The 25,148-nt window shown below is 38.4% G+C and overlaps 1 protein-coding gene across 5 annotated transcripts in view; it reads left to right on the forward strand.

Annotated features, from left to right (window-relative positions):
- Window positions 1–19,098, forward strand: part of THEMIS (thymocyte selection associated) — a 78,019-nt gene extending 58,921 nt beyond the window's left edge. For all 5 annotated transcript variants that reach the window (XM_085217337.1, XM_085217340.1, XM_085217339.1 and 2 more), the window contains 2 exons: window positions 6,900–7,044; window positions 16,094–19,098. In XM_085217337.1, coding sequence (XP_085073463.1) covers window positions 6,900–7,044; window positions 16,094–16,521 — 573 coding nt within the window. In that variant the 3' untranslated portion in view covers window positions 16,522–19,098. The remainder of the gene's footprint in view (window positions 1–6,899; window positions 7,045–16,093) is intronic.
- The last annotated feature ends 6,050 nt before the right edge of the window (window positions 19,099–25,148 follow it).

A 25,148-nucleotide genomic window follows, 5' to 3' on the forward strand; every position in this document is an offset into this window, starting at 1 on the left:
CCCTGGGAAACAAGCACTTCCTCCTTTGTGTATTTTATGAGATAGGAGAATGAAGAGATAGAGCTGAAACAATGTGTTGTTCTATATCTGGCATTTGAACTATTGCTAAACATTTCAAAATACTCTTTGGATTTGCATCACTAATATCTGAAGGTATGTGCCCAGTGATTTTGTATTGGCTAAATACGGCATTGTTTCAATCCAGAACACTCAAAGATATCCTACGTTGTTTTCTGTTCTTTTGCTTGCATACAAACAGAGCAAGAAAAGAATGCCTGAGAAAAGAGACCAACAGTTCTAGTTAGCCACAGACATAAGAGATCCTTTGATAGCAAATCTTCATTTAAAAATCTTTTGAGACACACTCTATACCATTCTTGGACAGATTTTTGGTAAAGAAAAAGACCTTATTCAACAATAAGTGGTTAGATGAATACTGTGAGCTCTGAATGAGTGCATGAAAGTTATTGCATAAGAACAGAAAGCTTCAGGCTCTGAAATTCTGGAGCAAGCAAAGAATTTTAGCAGAATGTAATAAAGACACACTTACATCTTTTTATTTATAACATGATGCAATTCATCTGTAGCTAAATCAGCTGTAGATTTCTGTAGATTATTTATTTGAAATGTGGGAACTACCCTTAAAGAGCAGCAGTTTTTAGTTATCTTCTTAAAGCCATATGAGACTTCCTTGAAAAGCTGTGATATGCACACAGAGCAGCCCTTCTTTAAAGGTTATGCTGCTTGGCTGGACACTTCATTTTTCCCCATTTACTGCTGCTTCTCCTCCTAAATCACAGAATTGCAGTGGTTGGAAGGGACCTCAAGAGATCATCAATTCCAACTCCTCTGCTAAACAGGTAAACGATCAAACCTCGGTCTGTTTAGGTAACAGGTTTTAGCGTTTCACCGCATAACACTACCCCAAGAAATGATCAACTTTGATGAGTATTTTCCTTCTGCCTAGCCTTGCTACAGCTGTGAAATTTGTTTCGCATGTGGTTTCAAATGCGGGGAAAGGGGTGGACCGGAGGGAGACATCTTTGTCAGGTGAGAGGTGAGGCGCTAAGTGTTCAGCTGTTTTTTTTGTATTGCTGGATTGTACACCCTTGCGAATAACTTGAAGGTGCTCAGGCTGGGCATAAGGCAGAGAACACAGCCATCTAGCGGCTGCCGCAAGCACCCTCGTCGCGTGCCGGAAAAAGATCCCCAAAGCAGAAGAGTTTGTTCCGTTCTTACAGAAATGCCGTTTCCTTGGCTGTTTATTCACTGTTAGTCACTATGCCATCGGAATATTCATTCAAGCTCACAAATAGGTTGCGTGTTGGGCAAAGCTCGGCGTGTTCTGCATGCTGTTGGTTTTTTGAAGACCATTCAGTCTGATATGCTATCTGTTTCTATTTCTTTAGAAAAGGATGTAACTGTAGCGTGACTTTCTGCTTAGTTTTGTGTTTGAAATCCTTATTCAAGCTTTGGGCAAAGATAAGCTAAAGTTCTCTCCACTTTCACGAAAATGCTTATTTTTAAATATGCATTTTGAACTCTGTGCCTACAGTGGCATCTGCCTACAGTATATCATGACTTTATTATATAGCATCTCCATTGTAATCTTTGGAAAAACCTGACAACATAAAATTAACTGTGATGTTGTAAGCATATCCGGAGAGTACCTTGTGCAGGAGAAACCTGTTAAGAATTTGAACCCTGATTTAAAAATAAAAGAAAAAGTAATTTAGTCAGAGTTCCATGTCCCTTCCAGGCAAAAAAGAGCTCATTAAATAATGTGATTTTGTTCTTGCCTTTGAAATAATATAATCTTGACCCTTTCTTGGGCAAAAACAGTTCTTCTGTAGTTTATAGTACCTTATGAGTTCTGCAGGCAAATAATTTTCTGATGTGTTTCTGTCCTGTATGTTAATGAGGTTAAATGAGGATCTTCTTTATTGCTCATGGCCTTTCTCGAGCATCTTCTAACTAGCTCTTCTTTTCCACAGTCCACTGGCCTGTGGAAAATGAAGGCTTGATATCATGTACTGGAATCAGTGCAATGGGGAAGGCTGTTAAAATTTTTCAGTATTAAACCGTAGACCCTTGTCAGTACCCTTAGCCATAGGTACACTGCCCTTGCAAAAAGTACATTGGTCTGCAAGATAAGTTGCCTTGCCAATGGATCATGTAAGAAGGCTACCTTGGGATACAAATGAGTAATAATCCTAAGGCAATAATTTCCTTTCAAGTCGTAACTGACTGCCATAATAATGCAAATTTCTTGAGACATGTCAGCAGTTTCCGTTTTTGTATTTCTGTCATTTGAATTTGCACTTCCCATCTGTTACATGGAAGTAACCCATTCCTTCTATTCATATAGTGGATGAAATTTTATTTTGAATAACGTTGCTGTAATTCTGGATTGAATAAGTTTAAAGTAATTTATTACTCCAGCTTAGACACTCAAGAACCAGGAAAGAATTTGGATTTATGTTTCAGGAGGGCCTGCGGCTTTGAGATAGCTCTTACCCTGGTTCTGTATTGATACCACATGGGAGTCAAATTCTGAGTTTCTTCTCTGATTTGCTACAGCTCTTAATTTTCCCTATAGACAGACATACAGATATAATGAAGTTTGGAGCCAAATTGATCTAGGTAGTTTGTCCATATACAGGATGCTCTGAAACTCATGAAATTATCTCTATATATCAGCAACTGTGGCTACCTTGTCAGACTGATGTGCCCTTCTATATTTTTCTCTCATCTTTAAAACACACTCCAAAATATTAAAAGCTAAATTTTCAGCCTAGTTTGGGCCTCTCCATAAACACTCTGTTGTAAGACTTTCTTGCAGAATATTAGTTTGTAGCGCTGATAAATGGCCTTTTTTGTTTGAAGGGAGTACAACACATTTGGACTGAGAAGCCTTTTATCACACTTCCACTCTTTTGCTCTTTCCTGCTGGCAATGTAGCATGTAGCAATTAAGCATTTTACAAGTAAATATACCACCGTAGAATATGCCAAAGCAAAGATATCTGTCTAGAGCTTTGGCTTGATTTTCTGAAGGCAGTAAAGTGTGCCTCTCCAAATTGTCTTTAAAGATTGTAGTAAAAGGTTTATGATCTGTATCTGCTAGCATGGGTGACTCATAATAAATGTACTTCAAAGGTGTAGTGCCACGTCCAGCACTGATTGCTCCAGCAAATGAGTACTCCTCTTCACTGGAGTCATTCGTAATCATACAACAGCTTGACTTTCTGTCTGGAAAGGCATAGTTTTGTCAAACTGGTTTATGCCACTACATCTCTCACAGCATTTTCAGAGACTATGACAGCTGTTGGTTTCATATTTACTCCCACACTTTTCTGCACTTTAAACAAATGCTGCTTCTCTTCCTTACTCTGAATGTTCTAGATACAGTTGAAGCTTTCTTTCATTGTTTTGTTTTTGTTGTTTTTTTTTTTAACAAGAAAAGCAACCAAAACAGTAATGCATATTATGAACACATGTATTATTTTCTTTCTTTATATACAGATTTAACAGCTTTTACTTCTTGTGTGCTTTAAGAGCTCCTCCGTCTTCTATTCTGCCTCAGAGGTTATACTTGTTTTGCTGGGCCACTCTTCCAATTATTTTTCCTTGTCTTACTGAGAAGTTGTGACCAAATAGTGATGTTGGCTGTATGTGTGGTATATAGATTGCCTCCAGTAGTTTTTAGCAGACATTTCTGCTTGCAAAGAAGCAGAAATGTCAGGATCTTGTGCATCATGGATTACAATTCTGATCCTCTACGAGGAGAGATGCAACAGTCTTTAGAGCTCCTCAGCCTGAAGAAATGACTCAGGAGAGAGATGATATATGTAAAAACCTGAATGCAGGAAGAAAGTGAATAGAGAGTGAACACAAAAGCTGCATGAAATTATTTGGTAGGATGGTTTAAAGAAAAAAGGAAAATTACACAATGCAGAAGTAAGCTCTGGAACTCATTGGCACATGATGTTGATATCAGAATTGTAAATGAATTCAAAAAGCAATCGCACATATTAATGGAAGAAATATTCTCAGGGACTATTAATAGCCTGAATTTCTAAAGGCAGATAAGAATTCAGCTTGGAGCTATGAGAAGCAGCAGCTAACAATTGCAAGGGCAATTGGCATTTTTGAAAAGCTTCTCTGCTTCTGGTGCTGTAGAAGGGCAAAGTACTTTTGTGTGTGCAGATGTCACTGCTTCTGGGGTGGGCAAGGGGAGAGCTGCCTGTTGAGGTGAACTTACACACGCACACGCAAGTGTAATGCATTATGTTCTTTAAGCAATCAAGGGAAATTAATTCCAACTGCTCTCTTTGAAACTCAGTTTTCTACTTCAATCTGTACATCTTAGATAAATTCTGCACTCATTTTTAGCGTCTGCAGAATGTTACAAGTTTTGTCTTACCAAAATGATGCATCTCTGGTCTTTTAGTTCTCACATGAGCCACACACTCATCCTGTTTGATTTAACGCCTCTTATTTCCTGAGAGAGACTTTGCTACGCTACCTTACCTTTACAACCTTGTTTGCCCTCTGAGTTATTTATGGACAGTGAGTGAGCCTCCATATAGACTGTGCTGTTAAACCTGCCTAGTATGTGGAAGATTACTGTAAGACTTTGTAATTTTTGTGCAGTTTAAAAAAGCTTCTTATCTCTGCTTGTCTCTGGTTTAACTGTTATCTGTAGCTCCATTAAGGATGTTAAAGTGATATCAGATCTCAGCAGATAATGAAGTAACAGTCCAAGTCCTGTTATCCTGTTGGTTCTTATGTGTTTGAGGTATGCATATTTTAATTTATTTACAGTGAGCCCCAGGCAACTATTGTATCACAATGTTTGTCTTTGTTGTGGACTGATAAGATCAGTACAAACTCCATTTACACTATTCCTAATGAGAGAATATTTCTGTTTTGACACAAAGACTTGTTTCTGAGTTATTTAAGGCAACACAAAATAAATAATCTAAACATATTAATTCATTATTTTGATTGCAAGGATTAATATGCTAAATAAGGATCTGAACAGAAAATAAGAGTATGTCAGTGTTGTTGGGTTTTTTTATTTATTTTTTACTATTATTTCTATAGCTTAAGGTTATTTATTTTCCTGAAAACTGACTTTCAAGTGGAAGCATTCTGTGTGCCAATTATCCCCAATAACTCGAACAATCTGCCAGCAATACTTCCTTGTCTTTCCCAAGACCTTTCAATTGTGATAAACAGACACAAATGGTACTGAGGATAGGACAAGTGGTGACAGCCTTGAAATTTGTTATTTAAGCATGTATTTTCTTCACGCAGAAGGTAGTCAATAAGTGCCCATAGAGTGTGCTCGTATTACCAGGGACAGGCTGGCAACAAATCTGTAGGCATATTTGGGTGCAGATGATCAAGAAAAGAACTGGAGATCAAAGAAAGGCCATACTCTGCTGGTGAAAGAAAGGTCCCACAACTCCAGCATTGTTTTAGTTCTAACTAAAGTTCTAGTATCATTTCCATTGGATTATTTTTCTTTGTTGCCATTAAGGACTTTTTCTGATGTTTCCATTCTCTTTGAAAAATTTTCCCCAGCTTGTATTTTTTCCTTGAATTACATCACTGTTTCAAGCTTTGCTTGGTGTCAGAGGCTCTTTTGCAATCAAGGAGAGTGCTAGCCAGCACTGTACAGACTCTACCACAGACTTGCATCAAACACTGTAACTCAGTCAACCCCTGCAATTCGAGCTTTCAGTGTTAATTCAGAAAAGGGAGAACTGCTCTGGGTTCTTCTAAATGAAAAAAATAGTATTTTCCACTTATGTCATGTCATGACCTGAGGAAAATTGTCCATGTATTTTACAGATTTTATCCTCAGCTGTTCTGCCTAATATGCTCTCTCAAATATTTCTGTTACTGGTGACTTTCTTGTTGCTAGCTGGTGTCTTCTGTAGAAGGGGCAGATTTTTGTTTAAAACTGAGTTCATGTTCTACTTTCACAAATTGTGGGTTGATCCTGAAAAGATCAGACACTACTGTTCTGTAATTACTGTCAATTTTACCAAAGCGACCTTCAGTCTCTGAATTGAATGATTTTATCTTCGCTGAGGAAAATCTATGGAAAACCTGTACAATTTATCTAAAAAAAAAAAAAAGGACTTTCTGGTATAGTGATTGCAACTGAACTGTAAGCTACTACAGCTACTCCATAGTTGCAATAAAGATAAACTTTTTTGACACTTTAAATTGGCAATTACTTACACAGGTAAAAAACATTTATTTGACTGTATATTTGTAATATGAATAGATCACAGTTTAAAAAAATAGAGTTATGAAAATGCGTGGATCAAGCATGAAATTCAAGGGGTGAAATTTATTTTCTGCCACGTTATAGCATTATAATTAATTACACCATAATTGTCTATTCCTATCATCTTACTATCTCTCCATGCTATGAATGCTACTGAATAAATGTAATTGAAATGTCAGACTTCACACAGATTTGTGATATAGTGTATATCAGAACTCATTTTATATCTCGTTGCATCAATCATCAATACAGTAGAAGTACATATTCAAAGAGAACTCTGCACCAGCCAAAAGAGATGGATAAACTTCCTCCTTGTGTTTGACTCTACATAACCAATTAAAGAGATGGGAGGTATATTTTAAAAAGTATTTGTTTACCTAGAGCACCTTCTAATCATCTTATTTTGTGAAGTACTTGTCTCAAATTTAAGAATATAGTGACTGATGATTTGCTTTGGCAAACAGAAGAGTTGTGGTTAAATTTCAGAGAAGTGACCCAAGGAATGTTGCTCTTATCTGTCACATCTCTAAAAGTACTCAGTCTGGAGTAAAGATTTACATGTGAAGTCAATGTTTTCTTCTATATAATTTCAGAATTTCTGTGTAGACACCAAGAAGAAATTGTGCTCAAATCAAGATGCTGATGTTTTGGTTAGTTGTCAAAATGATTTGGTGCATCATGACAATGAGAAGGACGTGACTGGGAAAGCTACATTAGTGGAAAACCGTGCGATTAAAGGTTAGTTAAGACTTATGATTTGAGTTATATTATAGCAAAACTTAACTCCAGCCTTGATAAATAACTTATATGCAGCATTATCTTGTGTGATTTCGTTTGGAATCTGTGCTTCAGTCAAAAGTGATGAACATTTCTGCTCCTCCTCCATAAATGCCGCAAGGCAAATTCATCCAAGCTCTCAACAGCAGCATGGTATTAAACTCTGTTTGACACTGAAACATGAATATTCAGTAGTTTTTAGAAACAAACTTGTGTGGAAATATGCACTTTGTTTTTCCTTAGGAATCTATACATCTTCTGTTACTAAAAAAAGAAAAACACACACACAAAAAAAAACCAGTTAATTCCTACAGATATTAAGGATAAGCAAGCCATTTATATTAAACATATGAAGATGTCTTCAACTTTTTTATTTATTTTGAAGAAAAAATAGCATTGAGCAAATTACCTGGCTATTAATTGTTTTTAAGTACACCATTTGCTTGGATTTCACAAATATATTTGATAACTGGTTAGGCTTTCTACTTCTCTTTCAACTTTTCAATTTGTCAGAACATACTGAAGTTGAGAATCCAGATGATATGAGGACAAATCCTTCAGACTTTGAAGTAAAAATAAAAAACTCAGTTGATTTCATTAATCTGTCCGTTGTGAGTTATATTTAAAAAATGAACACATGACAATAATTATAATATCGGCACATTTGGAAGACTAAAGCACAAATATTCATCCTCACAGCATTTGTTTACTGATAATTGATATCAGTATAAGAAATTCCCATAAAATTTCCTCTTTACTGTCTTCTCATTCAGTGTGCCAATCTCTTAAAAAAGACTGCTTATCTGAAACTATGCAAATGCAACATAAACAACCTTTATATTTAAAAATTACTGTTGTGTATTGAATATTCAATGATCTGTACTGCTGTGGATGTTGATTGTTTGGGAACAGTTTTTCTAACAGTGTTTAGGTTTGCAGCAGGCTGCTTTGAAAGATAATCTCATATTTATTATTTGGTGGCTTTGAAAAATCTCCCTGTAGGTTCCATTTTGTTACAACTTAATGATCTGATGATATTTTATAGTGGTAAATGGTGAAGCTTCCAGTCTGGCAGTTGTAGAGAACAGCATTCTCTGTTTAAACCCCAGGACAATATTGTTAACAAGATGAGTTAATGATGCACTCTCTTGTGCCAAGGGAACTACCTGCACATAACTGGGTCTTGACTTTGACAACCGATGTCCGTACTACAGGGAGCAATTGAATCACCACCATGGTGATCCAGTGCCTGTGGTGTAAGGCAAGCAAGAGCGAGGTGTTCATGGTTAACATGGGACCTTCTATTCTACTTCATCACAACACAAAGATTTCCCAGCCCATTTCTAATTCACAGTTAGAGGTACGTGTTCTATAAACGTAGTGCTCAGGTGTTCAGTATTTTCAATCATAAAGACAAACTTGGACTATTTGTAGCTGTTCCTGTTTTGGAGCTTTTACATACTGTGATTCAGAAGCACAGCAAAATAAGGCATCATTACTAAGTGCCATCTGCCCTGGGTAGAGCCTGCCTGCTTTCTCACTTTTTATTCATTCTGAGTTAGTAAAATTACTCTTTTGTCCATCCTACTAAGTCTTATTTGTCCTCAATAAACATAGAATCTCCAGAACTTCACCATTTTTAACTTTATGTAATTCTATTTTTCTTTGCCATTTGAGAGCAAGATGTGAGGAGTGGCTGAGGTCCCTTGGCTTGTTCAGCCCAGAGAAGAGGAAGATGAGGGGACGCCTCATGGTGGCATACAGCTCCTCACATGGAGCTGAGGAGCAGCACTGAGCTCTGCTCTCTGATGACTGTGATAGGACCGAAAAAACAGCATGGATCTGTGTCAGGTGAGGGTCAGGCTGAGGGTTAGGGAAAGATTCTGCACCAGAGGGCAATGGGCATGGAACGGGCTGCCCAAGGCAGTAATCACAGCTCCAATGCTGGAGTTTGAGGAGCTTTTGGACACCACTCTCAGGCATAGGATTTGAATTTTGTGTGGTCCTGTGTGGAGCCAGGAGTTGGAGCTGATGACACATGCGGGTCCTTCCCAACTCCAGATTCTCTATGACAGGAAAGTTTTCTAGTGACTTTTTTCTAGTTTTTTTTTTTTTTAATTATCTTCTTTTCGGTGTTCTCCCATTAAGATCCTTACCTTTGTTTTGTTGTCCCTTCTCTGAAATCTGGGTTTTCACATCTTACTCTTAATTTTTTAGTTCTTCCTGATTCCAGAGGAAATATTTCTTTCAAATTTCAGATTCAGTCAGGTTCTTTTTCTTCTCCTGACCGTTTCCTATCTCAGTTTTTATTCCTACCCCAAGCTTATGGCTAGAGACACATGCTTTGTAAATAGTTCTAGTTGTATGCCCAAATACACTAAAGAAAAAATTGAAGTTAGAGCAGCTGAAGACTTTCTTGCTCCTGGTCCTGTAAAGATTTGCAATACTAATTCCTTCCACCTGGTCCAGTTCTAAGCCATGTTTCTGATTTCAAACCTCATAGATCATATCTCTCTTACCTTATCCCTCATGAATGCTGCAGTTAATTAAATCTGAGCTCATTGTACATAGACTGTTAGGTGAGACTCTGATACTCAGGATTCTCAAACAAAACAATCATAGAATCATAGAATCATAGAATGGGTTGGAAGGGACTTCAAAGATCATCATGTTCCAACCCCCTGCCACAAGCAGGGCCACCAACCTCTAGATCTGGTACTAGACCAGGTTGCCCAGGGATCCATCCAACCTGCTCTTGAACACCTCCAGGGATGGCGCATCCACAGCCTCTCTGGGCAGTCTGTTCCAGCACCTCACCACTCGCTCTATGAAGAACTCTATGAAGAACATGGCATCCAATTTAAATCTTCCTTCCTTGAGCTTAAGATCATTCCCCACTGTCCTATCAAATCCTTAGTACCTCTGTTTAGCACACACAGAAAATCAAGCGACAGAATCATAAAGCATTTCTGCAAGATTACAAAGCCTCTTCTTGTTTAACTGCCTTGGAGTATATCCCTGAACAATTTTTGCCTAACTTTGAGTATACTGTGAGTTAAAAGTTGGAGACAGGTAAATTTAATAACATAGAACAAAGAGTGATGATAGATGGTACACTGGCACACCCAGATCAAAGCTGAAGGTTTTTCTCAAAGCTGTGTGTTAGTTAAGCCCAAATTATTGAGCTTAATTCAAAGTTAACTGCAAAATTATACAAAAGATTTGATTAGAAGATAAAGCAGTTCTTCCTGGTCAGTCAAGGGATCCCCAGGAGTCCACTGTTGCGTGCAGCAAGCTTGCCTGTTCCAGAGTGTATTCTGCTCTGTTAATTCAGAGGATAATGGATTAGAAAATATGTCAAGACTAACAACACAGACACACTCCTGTGGGTTTTGAGTGGGAGGAAATGTACCATTCACTGACTAATCTTTAAACTTCTACTTGTGAATGTTAAGCCAACCTCCAAAGCACCAACCCATTTCAAATTCCTAATACGGATATTGAATCCATGCTGTCTCTCTCTCTCAGAAAAAAAAAAAAAAAACAGTTACTGCCATTTCTTATCAAAGGCTAGGTAGTTCTGAAAAGAAAGGCAACATGGTTCTCTTTCAGCGTTAACGCCTCTATTGTTTCCTTGCAGAGTTCATATTAGTAAAGGTAGCATTTATTATCTTTGTTTCCAAAAAATTCATCCTTATTCTACTGTTTTAACAAAATCCTATTTGGCCACTAAAGATATAATCTTATTTTCTTAGATTTTGCTGAATTTGAATTCGTTAAAAATAGTAACAATTCTGCAAAGTCATAACTCTTCATCTGAAACTTGCTGTATTGGTTGTTTTTCTTTAATTTTGAAATTTCTTCTAACTGGAGTTTCTGAAACATTACCAAATACTGTTTTGTTTTAGTTTTTTGTTGTTGTTGTTGTTTGTTTGTTTTTAATTGGTATCTGGACACTTTAGAAAAGATATTTGAATATTCTGTCCTTAAACACTTGATTTAGGAAGGCTGTGGGCTGGGAAAAAATACACAAGGGGCCTTTTGATTGCAATTCAGGGTGCACAAAAAAACGTATACTCTCTTTGGCAATGAAGATGTTTTAAGAAATTTCTGCTCTTGTTCTTGATGTACAATTTAGGGCGATACTGTTGGTTACAGAGTTTTACTCAAAAAAAACACTGAAATGAATGGAGCATAGCAATTTCAAAAGCTTTAAGCAAAATGAAGAATTTTGAATTACATTTTAAAAAAGTTCTTTGGCAATATCGCAGGGAACATGCATTAGTTTTCTGAATTCAACTATAGGGATAAGCGGCATGAATTAGGAATCCTATGCTGTATATGTGAATGACAACTCTCTCCCTTTACTTCCATCTTTGACTACAGCAAAATTGTTATTACCTTCTTTGCCTCCTTTAGTCCTGTAATTGTCTTTAGAACAATAACTGTATTATTTTTCCTTTTATTTTTTGGGCCATATCAAAAACCTTATTATTATTATTATGTTGATGATTCTTCTGAGATAAGCTAACCAAAAATGTTGAGATAAGGAGTTAAAATAAGCAGGTTGCATCACTTAATAGGATTATGTGTACTCTTTGGTAAATTACACTTACTTTTAGTTAAACTTAGTTCTATTCTTAGCTAATATCCAGGTTGTACAGCAGAGGATAGAAAGCATGGACTATACATCCTTTACACATTTCCCTTATTTATTAGATTTGACAGCATATAGTTGCAATAAAAATCAGTTTCCGGGCAGGAGCATATAGAACTCATTACAAGGAGAAAGTGTTGCAGTGTTACATGAAGGGAACTAAAGAGGACTATGTATGAGTCACCCCTCCCATTTTTTGCCCATGCGTGGTTCTGTGGTGCTTCTTCAGCTAGGTGGTGGTCCTTTTTTCGGAGGAGGCTCAGACTGGATATCAAGAAAAGATTCCTCACCAGGAGGTGGTAAGGTGTTGGAACACGATCCCAAGGGAGTGGCCAAGGCACTGAGCTTGCCAGAGTTCAAGAAGCATATGGACAAAGCGCTCAGACATGTGGTCTGATTTTCGGATGGTACTGTGCAGAGTCAGGAGTTGGAACTTATTATCCTTATGAGTCCCTTCCAACTCAAGATATTCTATGTTTCTTCCTTAGGTGGATGGTGGTGTGCAGAACAGCAGATGGGATTGGGTAGGGGGCATGATGCCATACAGAGCCTCTATTCCCTCTATATCCACACAGATCCTCTATACTTCTCTATGCTCTCCTGCAATGATGTATGATGTGACCTGGAATATGCAACTCCTTAAAGTCTGTGACGAATGTTTTCTGTGAGAGTTATTGATATATGAAGTGTTTAATTTGTAATTAAAAAATTTTTTATCAACAGTAGTGCAACAACAGAAAGTAATGACTGTAAGGACTCAATAAAACCAGCAAAATAGACAAGAAAAAAGTGGTAAAGAAGACAAGTTAGAAATAAAAGGACAGCGAAATAAGTCAACAGTTGTTTGTATCTTTCAGGAAATTCATATATTTTTTAAAAATTGAATTTAAGATTAAACTGTTCAAAACAATGTGCTAGTACATTCCCTACAGAGATAAATGTTAACAATACATGAATTTTAACCCTACAGTAGATCTGAAAATATTTTGATTGTTACTTTAACAGTTTTTAAAGACATTATAAACCATCACTAGAAGGAATGATTGATGGATATCAGCCCAGGGAATAGTCCATTCATTTCACTGGCTCTTATTCTGCTCACTGGCTTCCAGTAGCACTCCCTAAGGAATTAACTTTCACTAGGATTGAGGAGCATCAGAACCAGGCTCACAACAAATAAAACATTACTGTTAATAAAAACTCTTTGACTAATGCATACACTCTTCCGTTCTGTGCTTTTTCACTGAAGTGATGCTCAGACACGAGAATGTTATTCTACCTTGTTTGGTTCACAATATTATTGTTCATAATAATTCACAACTATTGTTTTCAAGTTAGTCATATCAAATGCTAAGTGTTATTAATGTGGCTGAATGTTAGTTTGTGCAGCATAAATCCTGAGCTGAGATATTTACCACAGCTATAAAACTCTATTATGATTGTTGCCAGGAGTGTTTACTTGTGCAACCTTTTATATACATGAACTGAGGTTTCTAGCACTGGTTGCCTTCCAGCATTAAGATGATGGGTTACTTTTGTGCCTGCATTTTGGATGAGTGCAGAATTGAGAGTTATGGCAACTATTAGTGACCTTGAAGTCTGTGAAAGAAAAGCTAGCATATTCAGAAAAAAAAAAATCCTACCCCCTTGAAGATGTGAGTGAGACAAATGGAAATTTTTAGTCTGCAGAACATTCCCTTTCCACTATAAAGGCAAACATAATTATACAAATTGTTCCAGGAAGAGCGGAGTTAATGAAATTTGATTTAATAAGGATTCAGGTCTGTTGTCCCCTGCTGCTCCTCTCCCTCCTTCCCTGATAATAACCAAAACTCTCCTTATGGTACTCCTATTATATGAAAAAGAGAAGGTTTGGAGCTATGTGTGTGTTGAGTGGCCAACCAATACACACACGCTGATTTATCCTTCTGTTTGCTGCCAAATGGAGAGTGTAACAGCTGTGTTCTGCATGCCTCTCTTTCAACAGAGGAACTAATTCAACTTTCTCTTTTATAACCACGCTATGACTTCTTCCCCCTTTTCAAATTTGACTGAAATTGGCAAGGAAAAACTTTAAAAAGTACTGTAGAGATTGGCAGATGGATGGATAGATGGATTTTTTTCAAGTAGGAAAAAAATTGCATTGATTTCACTGTTCAAAATCCCCTTGGGATCATTCAGCTTGTCCCATTCATTGCTTAATGCTTTACTGAAGTGTAAACATATACATTTCAGAATGCATCCTACATTTGTTTTAGACTGGAGACAACTTTGATTTACTCTAGCCTGATGACATTAATTTCCTTTTCTCCTTGAGCTGTCTTGCTTAGAAGTATATCATTTTGTTTTTCTGTGTTTGGGAAAGAAGAAAGTCTAGCTATGCTATCTATGTGCAACCTGTATTTTATATCTGTATTAGCAAGTCTAACTGCACAAATAATATTTTCCTTGCTGAATCACAAGGATTAGCTTATTCATTCAGTGCCCATTTTATTCATTAGTTTACTTTTACTGATGACAAACACAGCCAACCTGAAAATGAACCACAGACCTGGAAATGTTTGTTAAGAGGATAGTGGCTACTTGTGTGAGTGCTGTAAGATCTCCATTGAATTTCTCATCATAGGGTGGATTTCTTTCCCTTTTGATGTTTAGATCTGGAAATATATTGCATTTAGTCATTCCTGCAAAGAAGCAGGGGTACTTGAAGGCAAATCTGTCCATGATAAGTTGTGTCCTGGTTCAGGTAGACAGTTCCTTGATAAATGTGATGGTTATTTCTGGCCTTAAAATTTCTATAAAGGAGTGAATCAGAACTTCAGAAAAAAAATGAGTCCTGTCCATTTCTCAGGAAGAGGCACCTCAGCCATGGAGAATCTTAGAACAAACTGATAAGAGCAACTATACATCTGGTTTCTTGGAAAAGGGGAACACAGTAGTCCCAAGAATAAGCTTGGGAGAATTTTTGTTTGAGAAGCTCAGTGCCATAAGGAAGGATGTATTCGATAAGCATGGCCTTGCAGAGAGATCAAATAGGCTGTGAGGGTTTGTACATATTTGCAAGTTGTTTCTAGTTACGCTGCAGTAAATTAATCAAACAGAAACATCTGTTCCCAAAGCAGTATTTCACACTGTTTTACCATTTCATATGAGATTTACTTTTGAAACACAATGCCTTCTCAACTCCATTAAACATGGGGCATTGTGACAAACCTGAGCTGTTCCTGTCTTGCTGCTGTACATTTCTTTCCCACTCCTGCTGCTCCTGTCTTGCTGTTGTACATCTCTTTCCCACTCCTGCAAGTGACAAAAAACATGGTGGCTCCAGAGGGAAAATGTGGGGCACTACTCCTTGGAGGAGTGCAATAGGAATACATGGGCAAGGCAGGAGACCACTGGGTGTTTTGGCAGCAGGCTATAGCTCACACATGAGAAGAGTAACATCAAGCTCTTGCCATGCAAGGAATTAGAGCAGAGCCCACCCCACTCTGGAGCTGCTAAGAGGCCTCGTGTGAGGGTCTTTGCACTAGTGGGAGAAACCCACCTCTTTTTGAAAGGTCAGTATGGCTGAAGGTTGGTCTACGTGGACACAAAGAAATGAACTTCAAGGCTTTTCACCTAAACTTCATACCATTCTCCAGCTTTCATCTCTGTTTATTGTATTACATTCTGAATAAGAGAAAACGGGATTTTGGCTTCAGGAAGTCCTGAAAAGCCATCACATTTTCCTAGCTACATTTTCATCTTTTCAGGCAAAGAACATAGGAGCAAATCTGCAATGGGGATTGTAGGTTTTGCATGATGCACATGAATTGCTCATCTCTTAACAGTTTAATTCTGCTTTTACACTCTCAGTGATCACACTTCTAAAGCATTTTATTAAACCTTTGAATGGTCCGTGGACAACCGCCAGGGAGTAGACAACAGGTTAAGAAATGTTTAGATGTTATACTGAGGATCATGGTTTAGCGGGAAATACTGCTCGTAGGTGGATGGTTGGACTAGATGATCTTGGAGGTCTTTTCTAACATTGCTGATTCAATAATTCTTTGATTATCTGGTCCGTTCATAGACCGTTAGGTACAAGCATTGCTCAAAAATTGAAAGAGGAATTCTTAAAAAGTGAAGACTATTTTATAAAATGCTCAGCTGGATTTCATTCTTGATCTGCTACAGATGATGTTCAGAAATGCGTACAAGTCATTTAAGATCTCTGTGAATATCAGAAAAGAGAAGAGAATATTTTTTCCTTTGTTTTTGACTTTTGTGGTTGTCTGTATGAATTGTACATTTTTTTCTGGGCAAGTGCAGAGCCTTCAGTTTCCTTACAATTATTATCTGTTGATTTCTCAGGTCTAGCAAATAAGACACTTGGAAAGTGTGAAGGTGAAAAGGAACAGAAAGAAGAGCACGACTATGAGTACGTGGATGAAAACATAGTTGAATACATAAGGAAAGCATTTCAAGACGGCACATTTTGCCAGTTGTATCCTGGGCTGCATCAGAAGCATGGTCAGCAGAATGAGGGAGGTGATCCTGTCTCTCTGCTCTGCTCTGGTGAGACCTTGCCTGGAGTACTGCATCCAGATGTGGAGTCCTCAGTACAGGAGAGACACAGATCTGTTGGAGTGCGTCCAGAGGAGTGCCACAAAAATGATCCAAGGGATGGAACAACTCTCCTACAAGGACAGGCTGAAAGAGCTGGGGCTGTTCGGCCAGGAGAAGAAAAGGCTCTGGAAAGACCTGAAAATTGCCTTTCAGTATCAAAAGGGGTGCTGTAAAAAAGAAGGGGTTAGACTCTTTAGCAGGGTCTGTTGTGATAGGACAAGGGGAAATGGTTTCAAACTAAAAGAGGGGAGATTTATACTGAATATAAGTTAAAAAATACATATACAGTAAGGGTAGTAACGCATTGAAACCAGGGATGTGGTGGATGCTCTGCCCCTGGAGTAAGACTGGACTGGGCTCTGAGCACCCTGATCTTGCTGTAGGTGTCCCTGTACTTTGCAGGGAGACCTTTAAATGTCCCTTCCAAGTCAAATGATTCTACAATTCCAAATAGGGATAGCCTCTGAAGAAAGTGTGTGGTTGTAGTCTATCATCACATATTGATGCAAACAAATGTTGTCAGAGTGATTTTCATGTTTTCCAGTAACCACTATCCTTCAACATGAGAAAAAGTTTTCTCTGGGAACTACCATCACTGATTGTCGCATATGTTCTGTGAAGAATGTGGGAAAGGCACACCTGAGTTAGACACAACTACTTGTGACCCAGTGTTGCTCTTAGTGATGCCACCTTTGTCAAAGTGATACCTCTAGTTGTTCTGGTAATATAAGTGCATACGTGGAGCTAAAACCTTAATTAGACTAACAATACAAAAATACGTGGAAACACAGAGAGAAAAGCTTTGTATCTGAAAGCTTGCCTAATTTTTCTGATTTGTATCAGTTTGGTGTAACTGCAATCTTTGTCCCCTTTTTAGAAGTGGGCACTTTCTAGCCAATAAGATCTGTCTCTTAAAAAGCTTTGAGAAAATTATTTGTGTTTCTACTAATTTATTGTATTTCAGCTTTGGCAGCCTTTGGAAGACAGGCCTCAGTAGGTGGGAGCACATCCATGAGATGTCCAACCTCTCCTTATGCAGTGGCAGAAGTATGTTGTAGCTTCTTGTAATTTACCCAGTAATTTTCATGCCTTCCAGTGCAATTATGGTATCCACATGACCAGCTATTCTTCTGCTCACAGCCTCAGAAGCTCAGAAGTTACAGGAATAATTGAAAAATGAAGCAAAGTAGTCTGCTTCACAAACTAGCATTTATAATTTCTATCTAACTTCCACATTCGCACTTGTGAGCATTTTAAGAAATGTGGATTTGATGTAGGCATATGATATTAACTATTAATGTGGGAAAATGCCATATAAAACTTTCCAAGTAAAGTGATTTATGGAGCTTAAAAGTCAGTTTTTGAGCATGTATGCTACATCGCTGCTTAAAGGAGGTATTAAAAATAACCAAATAAATTTTAAGTTTACTTACAGGAAAATAATGCATATCTTGCACCTCTGTCAAATGCCTAACATGTGAGATTGTCAGTTCTGCTTAAGGAACTCTGCAGTCAACAATTTCCAACCCTGATCCCACCCTTTTACAGGGCATTTATGCTGTTCATTAGTACACTCCTTTAATATTTTTGTTATATATGAGCTATCAAAATGAAATCCATTGATTCAAACTGTGGCAGAAAATAATTATTAGGAAAAAGAATTTTAAAGAAATACAAAAGCAATCCTCAGTAGTCAGGCACGCTATGAGAAAACCAGTATTCATTATTTGCAGTTTTTCATCAATGCCAGAAAAAAAATCCTTCTACAGTAAAGGCCAAAGTGTGCTAGAATGGCTCTAGTAATAGCTAGCCCTCACTCAAAGCAAGAGGCAGTAAGAAAGAAGGAGATTTGCCTCGGGTCATTGCTATGTTAATTTTGATAGAATAAATGTGCCCAGGGGGTCAATGATGTTAACACGACCTCATCACTCCAGAACAGTAAGCAATCAAGCAAGGGACTTGACTACACATGCCTTAGCTTGCTGTAACAACAACAGCCATTAACTGTTTCAGGATGTTGCCTTCTGGATTTGAACTTCACATGAGTGCTGCTACAGGAATGACTGCAGTTGACTAAGTCTGGGCATTTATTCGGTGGGGAACAAAAAGTAGAAAAGAGAAGGAAAATGCTGCAGAGGATAAACAATCTTTGTTTTCTTCCTGCCATAAACTAAACATTTTAGGTGGCTTTGTTTGAACAAATTTATTATTATTATTATTACTATAATTATTATTATTGTTTTAAATTTGTGCTTTTTTAAAAAAAAGAAATTGTATCTGAGAGATTGAGGTTGAACTTTTTACTTTGGTTATACTGAGAGGTAGGTTTCTGCATGAAGAAGGCAAGTTGAAGACAGTGCTACAAATGAAAACCAACATTCCTGACCACACCACGCCTCCATTAATCATGTACTTATTAAATGCATATTATGTAATTAAATGCTGTTTTCCTAAGACGTTTCTCTGTGCCTTTCACACCACTGTCCCTCCAACTACCTGTTCCTTTTCTAGTATCCCTGGGTTGAGGCAAACTTTCCAGACTTGGGGACGTTGGAGATAGGAAGTCAAATCTGTAACTGTAGTTGTATGTTCTCACCACTTCTGAAAGTCTTCCTATTTTAAGTAGTTTTCAATACTGATTTGGGGGCATATCCTACTCTGTCAATTTTCATTGTTTGGTAATTTTTCTACTGTCTAGTGCTTTCACTTTTCCTTAATGTGCAAATTAAAGCCTTTTATCCTGGGAATAATCAACTGTGATTACTGGAGGAAAGGCTGGCAGATAGCAAACAGGGTGTTTGTTGCTCTGAGACCTGTTCATCCAATGTGCATGGGCATTGCTTGCCACTTTCTGGGCCCATTGGCATATTGTTGTTAAATTTTATCAGCAGGATGGTGAGACACTGGCACAGGTTGTCCAGATAAGTTGTGGATGTCCCATCCATGGAGGTGTTCAAGAACAGATTGGATGTGGCTTTGGTCAACTTGGTCTTGTGGAATATGTCCCTGCCTGTGGTAGGGGACTTAAGAATTCCTTCCAATTCTGATCACTCTTTGATTCTGTGATTCTATGATTAATTAAGTGCTAAACAACTTCCCTTCAGGCTTTCAACTCTGTTATCCAACACTAGAGCAGTGTGGGATACTTCTGGGAGTATCACTATGAGGATGATGTGTCTTCTCCTCAATTTCTCAGACCAGCAACATCATGGGTACAGTAATGATGGAGATACAGTAGGAGATACAGTAGGAGAATTCTTTGGTGGAGTTGCACCTTATATGGACTAAATGAGCTCTTTTGCCTGTACAGGTCAAGTATTTCCCTAAATTGCATAAGCTGTGCTGGTAAAAGAAAAGTTTACTGGTTTGAGTTTCACATACTTAGACAAAGTTGCTGGAATAGATGTATCAGAGTGCAGTGGTTTAAAGAGTTAATCATGCAACACCCTTCCCTCCCCTCAGGAGAAAGGGGTTGGAAAGGAAGAGGAAAAAAAAAGAGATAGAGATAGGAGAAAATAATTTATTAACAGGAATGTGAGATAATACAGAATAATAAAGAGTAATAAATCAAAATGAACCAAAAATAAAAACGGTTGAGAGAGAGGGTCAGTCTGAGTCTTTATCAGCAGGCCTTTTATGGCTCACTTCCTCAAAAAGACCATCACCCAGAATCAGAAATCAGCTGGAGGCTCCTGGAAAATGCAGTGCATCCCAGTGCATCTTTGCCTTGGAGAATCAGAATTCACATGAGACTGCTAGAGATAAACGGTAAACACAGCTCCACAGTGCACTGTCTCTCCTCACCCAACAGTCTGTTGCGTGATGTTACGATACAGAATACTGATAAAACCAGGACACAGAGTCATATATTAGCTTTAATTTTGTGTAGTCTTGGGATTACTGGTATAATTGTGCTGACAAACCATTTTATGGCTCAAGCAAGCCCTAATTCACAGTCATTAATTTGACTCAAGAGCTCATTCATCTGCATTCCTCATATAATTTTTAAAGCTCAGAAAAATGGTTTGCTGTTTCAGTCTGATATTTTGCTGTTTTTCAGAGACATCTGAAGCAAAATAATTATGAAATTAACTGGAAAAAAAATAAAAGCTACATCATTCACATATTAAAATCAACTGCAACAGTAAAAAAACCTGCATATAAAAGTGCTGTCCTTGTCTCACAAAGAACATTTGAGACTGCAATTTAACTGTAAGAATCCCCTTAAGTTTAGAAACTAAACTGCTTACTCATCCTAAGTAAGAAGTCAAACCAGCTAATGTCTCATGACCCATTGTATTGCTCCAATTTATAGGAGGGAGATGAGTTCTTTTAATATCCATATACCCAGCATGAGATTAAGAAACAACGGTTAAAATATTGGTCCAACCAGTTTATTATAAATCCTCATCAGGGAGATAGGGAAGGGAAGGAGGGCGATAGAAAAGATAGGAACGAAGCAAGAATAGCGTAAAGCAGGGATAGTCACCACCAGCATCCAGCAGCGGTCCCGTTGCACGACGTTTCGATGGTCCGAGGCAAAAGCAACGGGAGAGAGGAGGGGAGAGGGGAGAGCAGCAGCGTGGCTGGCCTTGGGCAGCAAGCAGGTAGCAGGAAGAAGTTGCAGAGCCAATCCGGGAGGAAGCAGCAGGCCCAGGAGAGTCCGTCAGCATGCAGGCATTCCATAGTGAGGAATCTGATGGAGGACACCTTTGTTCTCCTTCAGCATCGTGGTAGAGCACAGAGCAAGTCCAGGAGGGACAGAGGCAGGTCGTGAGGCTTCTCACGGCAGAAACCTCTTCTTCATGAGGAATCTGTTGCCAGAAAACATCATGGTTATAGGTCCCCTTTTTATCCTTCTTCTTCTGCCAGCCTACGTGACATCCCTGAGTGCTTGAGCAAGATCATGTGAGTACCCCCGAGATGGCCATCTTCCTTGAGATAAGTCCGCACAAAAACTGCCTTATGGCCATTAAGCTGCAGCTTATTTCTCCTCTCTTTGCCCCTGGCCTTGTCCATCTGTGTCCCTCAGACAAAGGATTTCACAACTCTTGTCCAGGACTTGTCCATCAGTGTTCTCCAGACAAAGGATTTCTCAACCCTTGCCCAGGGCTTACTTGGACTTGTTATCTGTGTCCCCAGCAAGCTTTGAGACAATGTAAAAGAATAATCTCTTACACCCATTGAAGGGACAATGTTCTTCCTGTATGTATTTATTCATGAATTCATGTAGTTATATAATGATGTCAAGTCCAATCCTTCATTCCTATTGTACCTGAAATGCCAGTTTATTTTCTCAACCTCTGTAGGGCATATGCAAAAGGAAAATCTCTTTTATTTTTATTTATTTATTTATTTATTTATTTTAGTTTGGTTAGATTTTCTTTGCGAATTGAGTAGTAGAGAGGAGGATGAGGGGTTATGTAAGATGAACTCCTATTTCCTCACCCAGACACATATGCTACAGGTTAAGGCCCAGAGCTACAACCAGCAAGACTCTGTCACTGTTTCTGATGATGAGCAATGCTTTGTTGCACAAGCAATGCTGTTGTACCACAACTAATTCACCATGGAAATCAATGTCGTTCCTCCCAGGGGGAAGTGTTTCTCAGTAGGACTGAGGGTGCCTACATGAGGTAACACTGCCATTTCCACAGCCCCTTGCACAGTTTTAGTTAGTCTCATAAAATCAAAGAATCACCAAAAGACCTTCAAGATCATCCAGTCCACCGATATTTCCCACCAAACCCTGTGCTTCAGCACAACATCTCAGTGTTTCTTACATCACCTCCAGATTTATCTAGAATCACACCAGACCTGTAGCTTTTGACAATATTTTCAGCAGTTTGCTGAAAACACAGCTAGTAATAAAGGACAGAAGTTGGGGCTGAAGGAGCAAGGTGCCTCTCTGCTTCAAATATTGATGGTCAGTACTGCTCCAATGGAAAGAGGGCACAGGAAGAGCAGCAGAATATTTTATTTGGATTTGTTCTTTTTTTAAAAAAAATAAACAAATAGCAAAACAGCACAACTGTTCACTTTAAAAGATTTCCCTTTAATTTATATTTCTGAAGACAAAAATTAAGAGCCAAATACTTACATAGTATCTGAGATTAAAAAAAACCTTGGCCTAGAAGGAGGTACCATTATTTATACTCTGTTAGTGCCAAGCAGCGGCAGTGAGGGCTTCTGATAACATGGATGAGCATCCCAGTGCACTTGGCAGAGAGCATGTAACTAGGCGTAGTGTTGGAGCAGCTGTATCCTGTCTGGGATCCCAATGCACAGTCATATATGAACTGCATGGGTACAGTGTTTTTAACATCCTTGGTTGGCACTGAACCTAATCCTCATGTTCTGGCAGAGAACAGAATTGTGGATGTCTGCAGTCTGAGTCTGACACCCACTATTTCTGGGCAGTGTGTGTATAGTGAGTGCTGTGTATCCAGATTTGGTAGATCACAGGAAAGTGCATACACCTCTGGCAGTGCTTCAGTTCTCATGGAAAATTACTAAGAACTGATGTGTAAACATGTATCTGATGTGCCAAGAGTTTCCAGACTCACAGCAGCTTGATCAGACTGGCATATCCAGAAATGCCTGACAGCTGTGCACAACAGTCAAACTTCCCAGACAGTTTTAGGGTGGAGACAGGGAACACGTTCAGAAAGCCTACACATATCGTATTTTTAGTTCTACTGATGAGTTAAAAAGTAAACACTCACAAAAAAAATGCCTTGATACACTTTAAAGAAGATTTTTCAAGCAGACAGCGTAGCATCTTCAGATTTTCCTATTAAAATTCCACTGCATAATTAATTTTCACTAATGCAAATTAATCTAGAATAACTCAATATTGTCTTCCATTAATTTATTCAAGATAAATGTTCATCCTCATTAAAGTCAGTTACCATTTAAGTATTAACTGTATAGCGCAGAGTGCTTTGATTCCATGCATATGTAGCATACAGCATTTAGCATACCACTTGTTAACATGGGAGATTGCAGGTGCATACAAATCTTGTAACTGGCTGGCAAATCGCTTGTGGGTGTTTGAAATACATTTCAAGTGTTTTGCACAAAAATTTGTATTTCTCTTTGTGGCAGTTCAAAACAGCCCTGTTTGTTATGCCAGCAAAAGCAGACTGGCAAGGGAATAAAAGGTATTTGTTGCATATTTTACTGACTATTTAATTTCTCTGCTTAACGTGATGTTGTTCTCTGTTAAATGTCTGAAAGTTATGAGATGTTTCTATCATGATTCTGATTCCTTGAATAGTACGAAGCCTGAATTATGCAGCTGTAGGGGAAAAGATGAAAGCCAACAGCCTTCTGGGCTGCACTTTGTCAACAGCAGGTTGAGGGAGGTGATCCTCTGCTCAGCTCTGACAGGACACTCGGAGTGCTGGGTCCTGTTCTGAGTTTCCCAGTGCAAGAGAGATATGGGCACACTGGAGAGATTCCAGCAAAGAATCATGTGGGTGATTAGTAAGTCAGGCTGGAGTATCTGATATGCAACAAGAAGCTGAGAGAGCCTAGAATAAAAAAAGCTCTGATTAGTTGCCCTAGATGATAGGATAGTTATGAACACTGTGAGATGCAGCTATTTTAATGACAAGCCTTAGCACCTTTTAAACATTCTGTAAAAGCATTTGGGACGTAGTTTGCAGGGAAAGGAAGAGAGAAGCAAAGGTAACAAAGAAAAAAAAGTAAAAATAAAATACGCCAACCAAAACATATCAGCCCTTTTTTCAGCTTCTTCCTTTTAAAGCTATTCTGGAGAAATTTCTCTTCTTTGTGTAGATTCTGTTACATAAGGAATCTCATCCTGCCACCTCTGTCATGTGCAAGAATCCTGTCCTGTATATTCAATGTTATTGAGCTCAATGAGTTTCATTCATGTGAGTAAAGATGGAAGATTTTATGAACTTTGTAGTTACAACAGTAGCAGAGATGTCTCTAGTCTCCTTTCCTCAGACACATCAGTTAACATCATATCCCGTTACAGGAAGGAGAACTGGCCTTTCAGTTGCCATAATGCAGAGGCACAGTGGCATTTGCATGAAGTTACTGGAGTGGGAGAGATGACACACAATCTTGCTAGGGAAAATGGAGAGGAGGTAGTAGGCATGAAGAAAGATCATATAGTAAAAGGTTTGTGTTCAGTGCTGCAGTTCCCTTACATTGTACAGATGACCACATGCTTGCTAATACATGTCTGACAACACTGAAATGTCACTGTGACCCTCGAGGGACCTGTTTCTTATTCCCAGATTCTGATGCTCAGGAAGACTGCACTGAAGAGGAGAAAGCCATTTTCAGGTGAACACAGACCGCATTCGCTATGCCTGAAGAAAATACAAGTGTATTTAAATAATAAGATATTTGCTTTTCAAAAGATTGGCATAAGCTTTTGCACAGACCTGTTAGCTTAAGGGCTTATCTCTTTTAATGCTAAGGAGTATTTCCACTGTGCTCTCAATACAGGCCTGCTCAGGAGCAGCTGCTTCCGCAGCACTCCATGTGTGCCTAAGCCCTTAGTGAGATGGCATTTTATGTTTGGATGATCAACATGCACATTTTTATATATCCAGCCTTTGTGTCTGCTAAGATAAGAAGAATCTTCCCTCAGCATTCTTCTTTAAATGCCAAAAGCCCTTTTGTTTAACTACAACGTGTCAAACAAATGCTTATCTATTACACTCTTCCCAATAAGAAGCCACTGTTTATTCTTGCTATCTCTTCACTTAATGCATCTGATACTTTTATACCTCTCCCAAGTCTACTCAAGTGTTTTCCT

The sequence above is a fragment of the Meleagris gallopavo genome, chromosome 2 (assembly GCF_905368555.1).
Source record: "Meleagris gallopavo chromosome 2, MGAL_WU_HG_1.1, whole genome shotgun sequence".
Classification (NCBI taxonomy): Eukaryota; Metazoa; Chordata; class Aves; order Galliformes; family Phasianidae; genus Meleagris; species Meleagris gallopavo.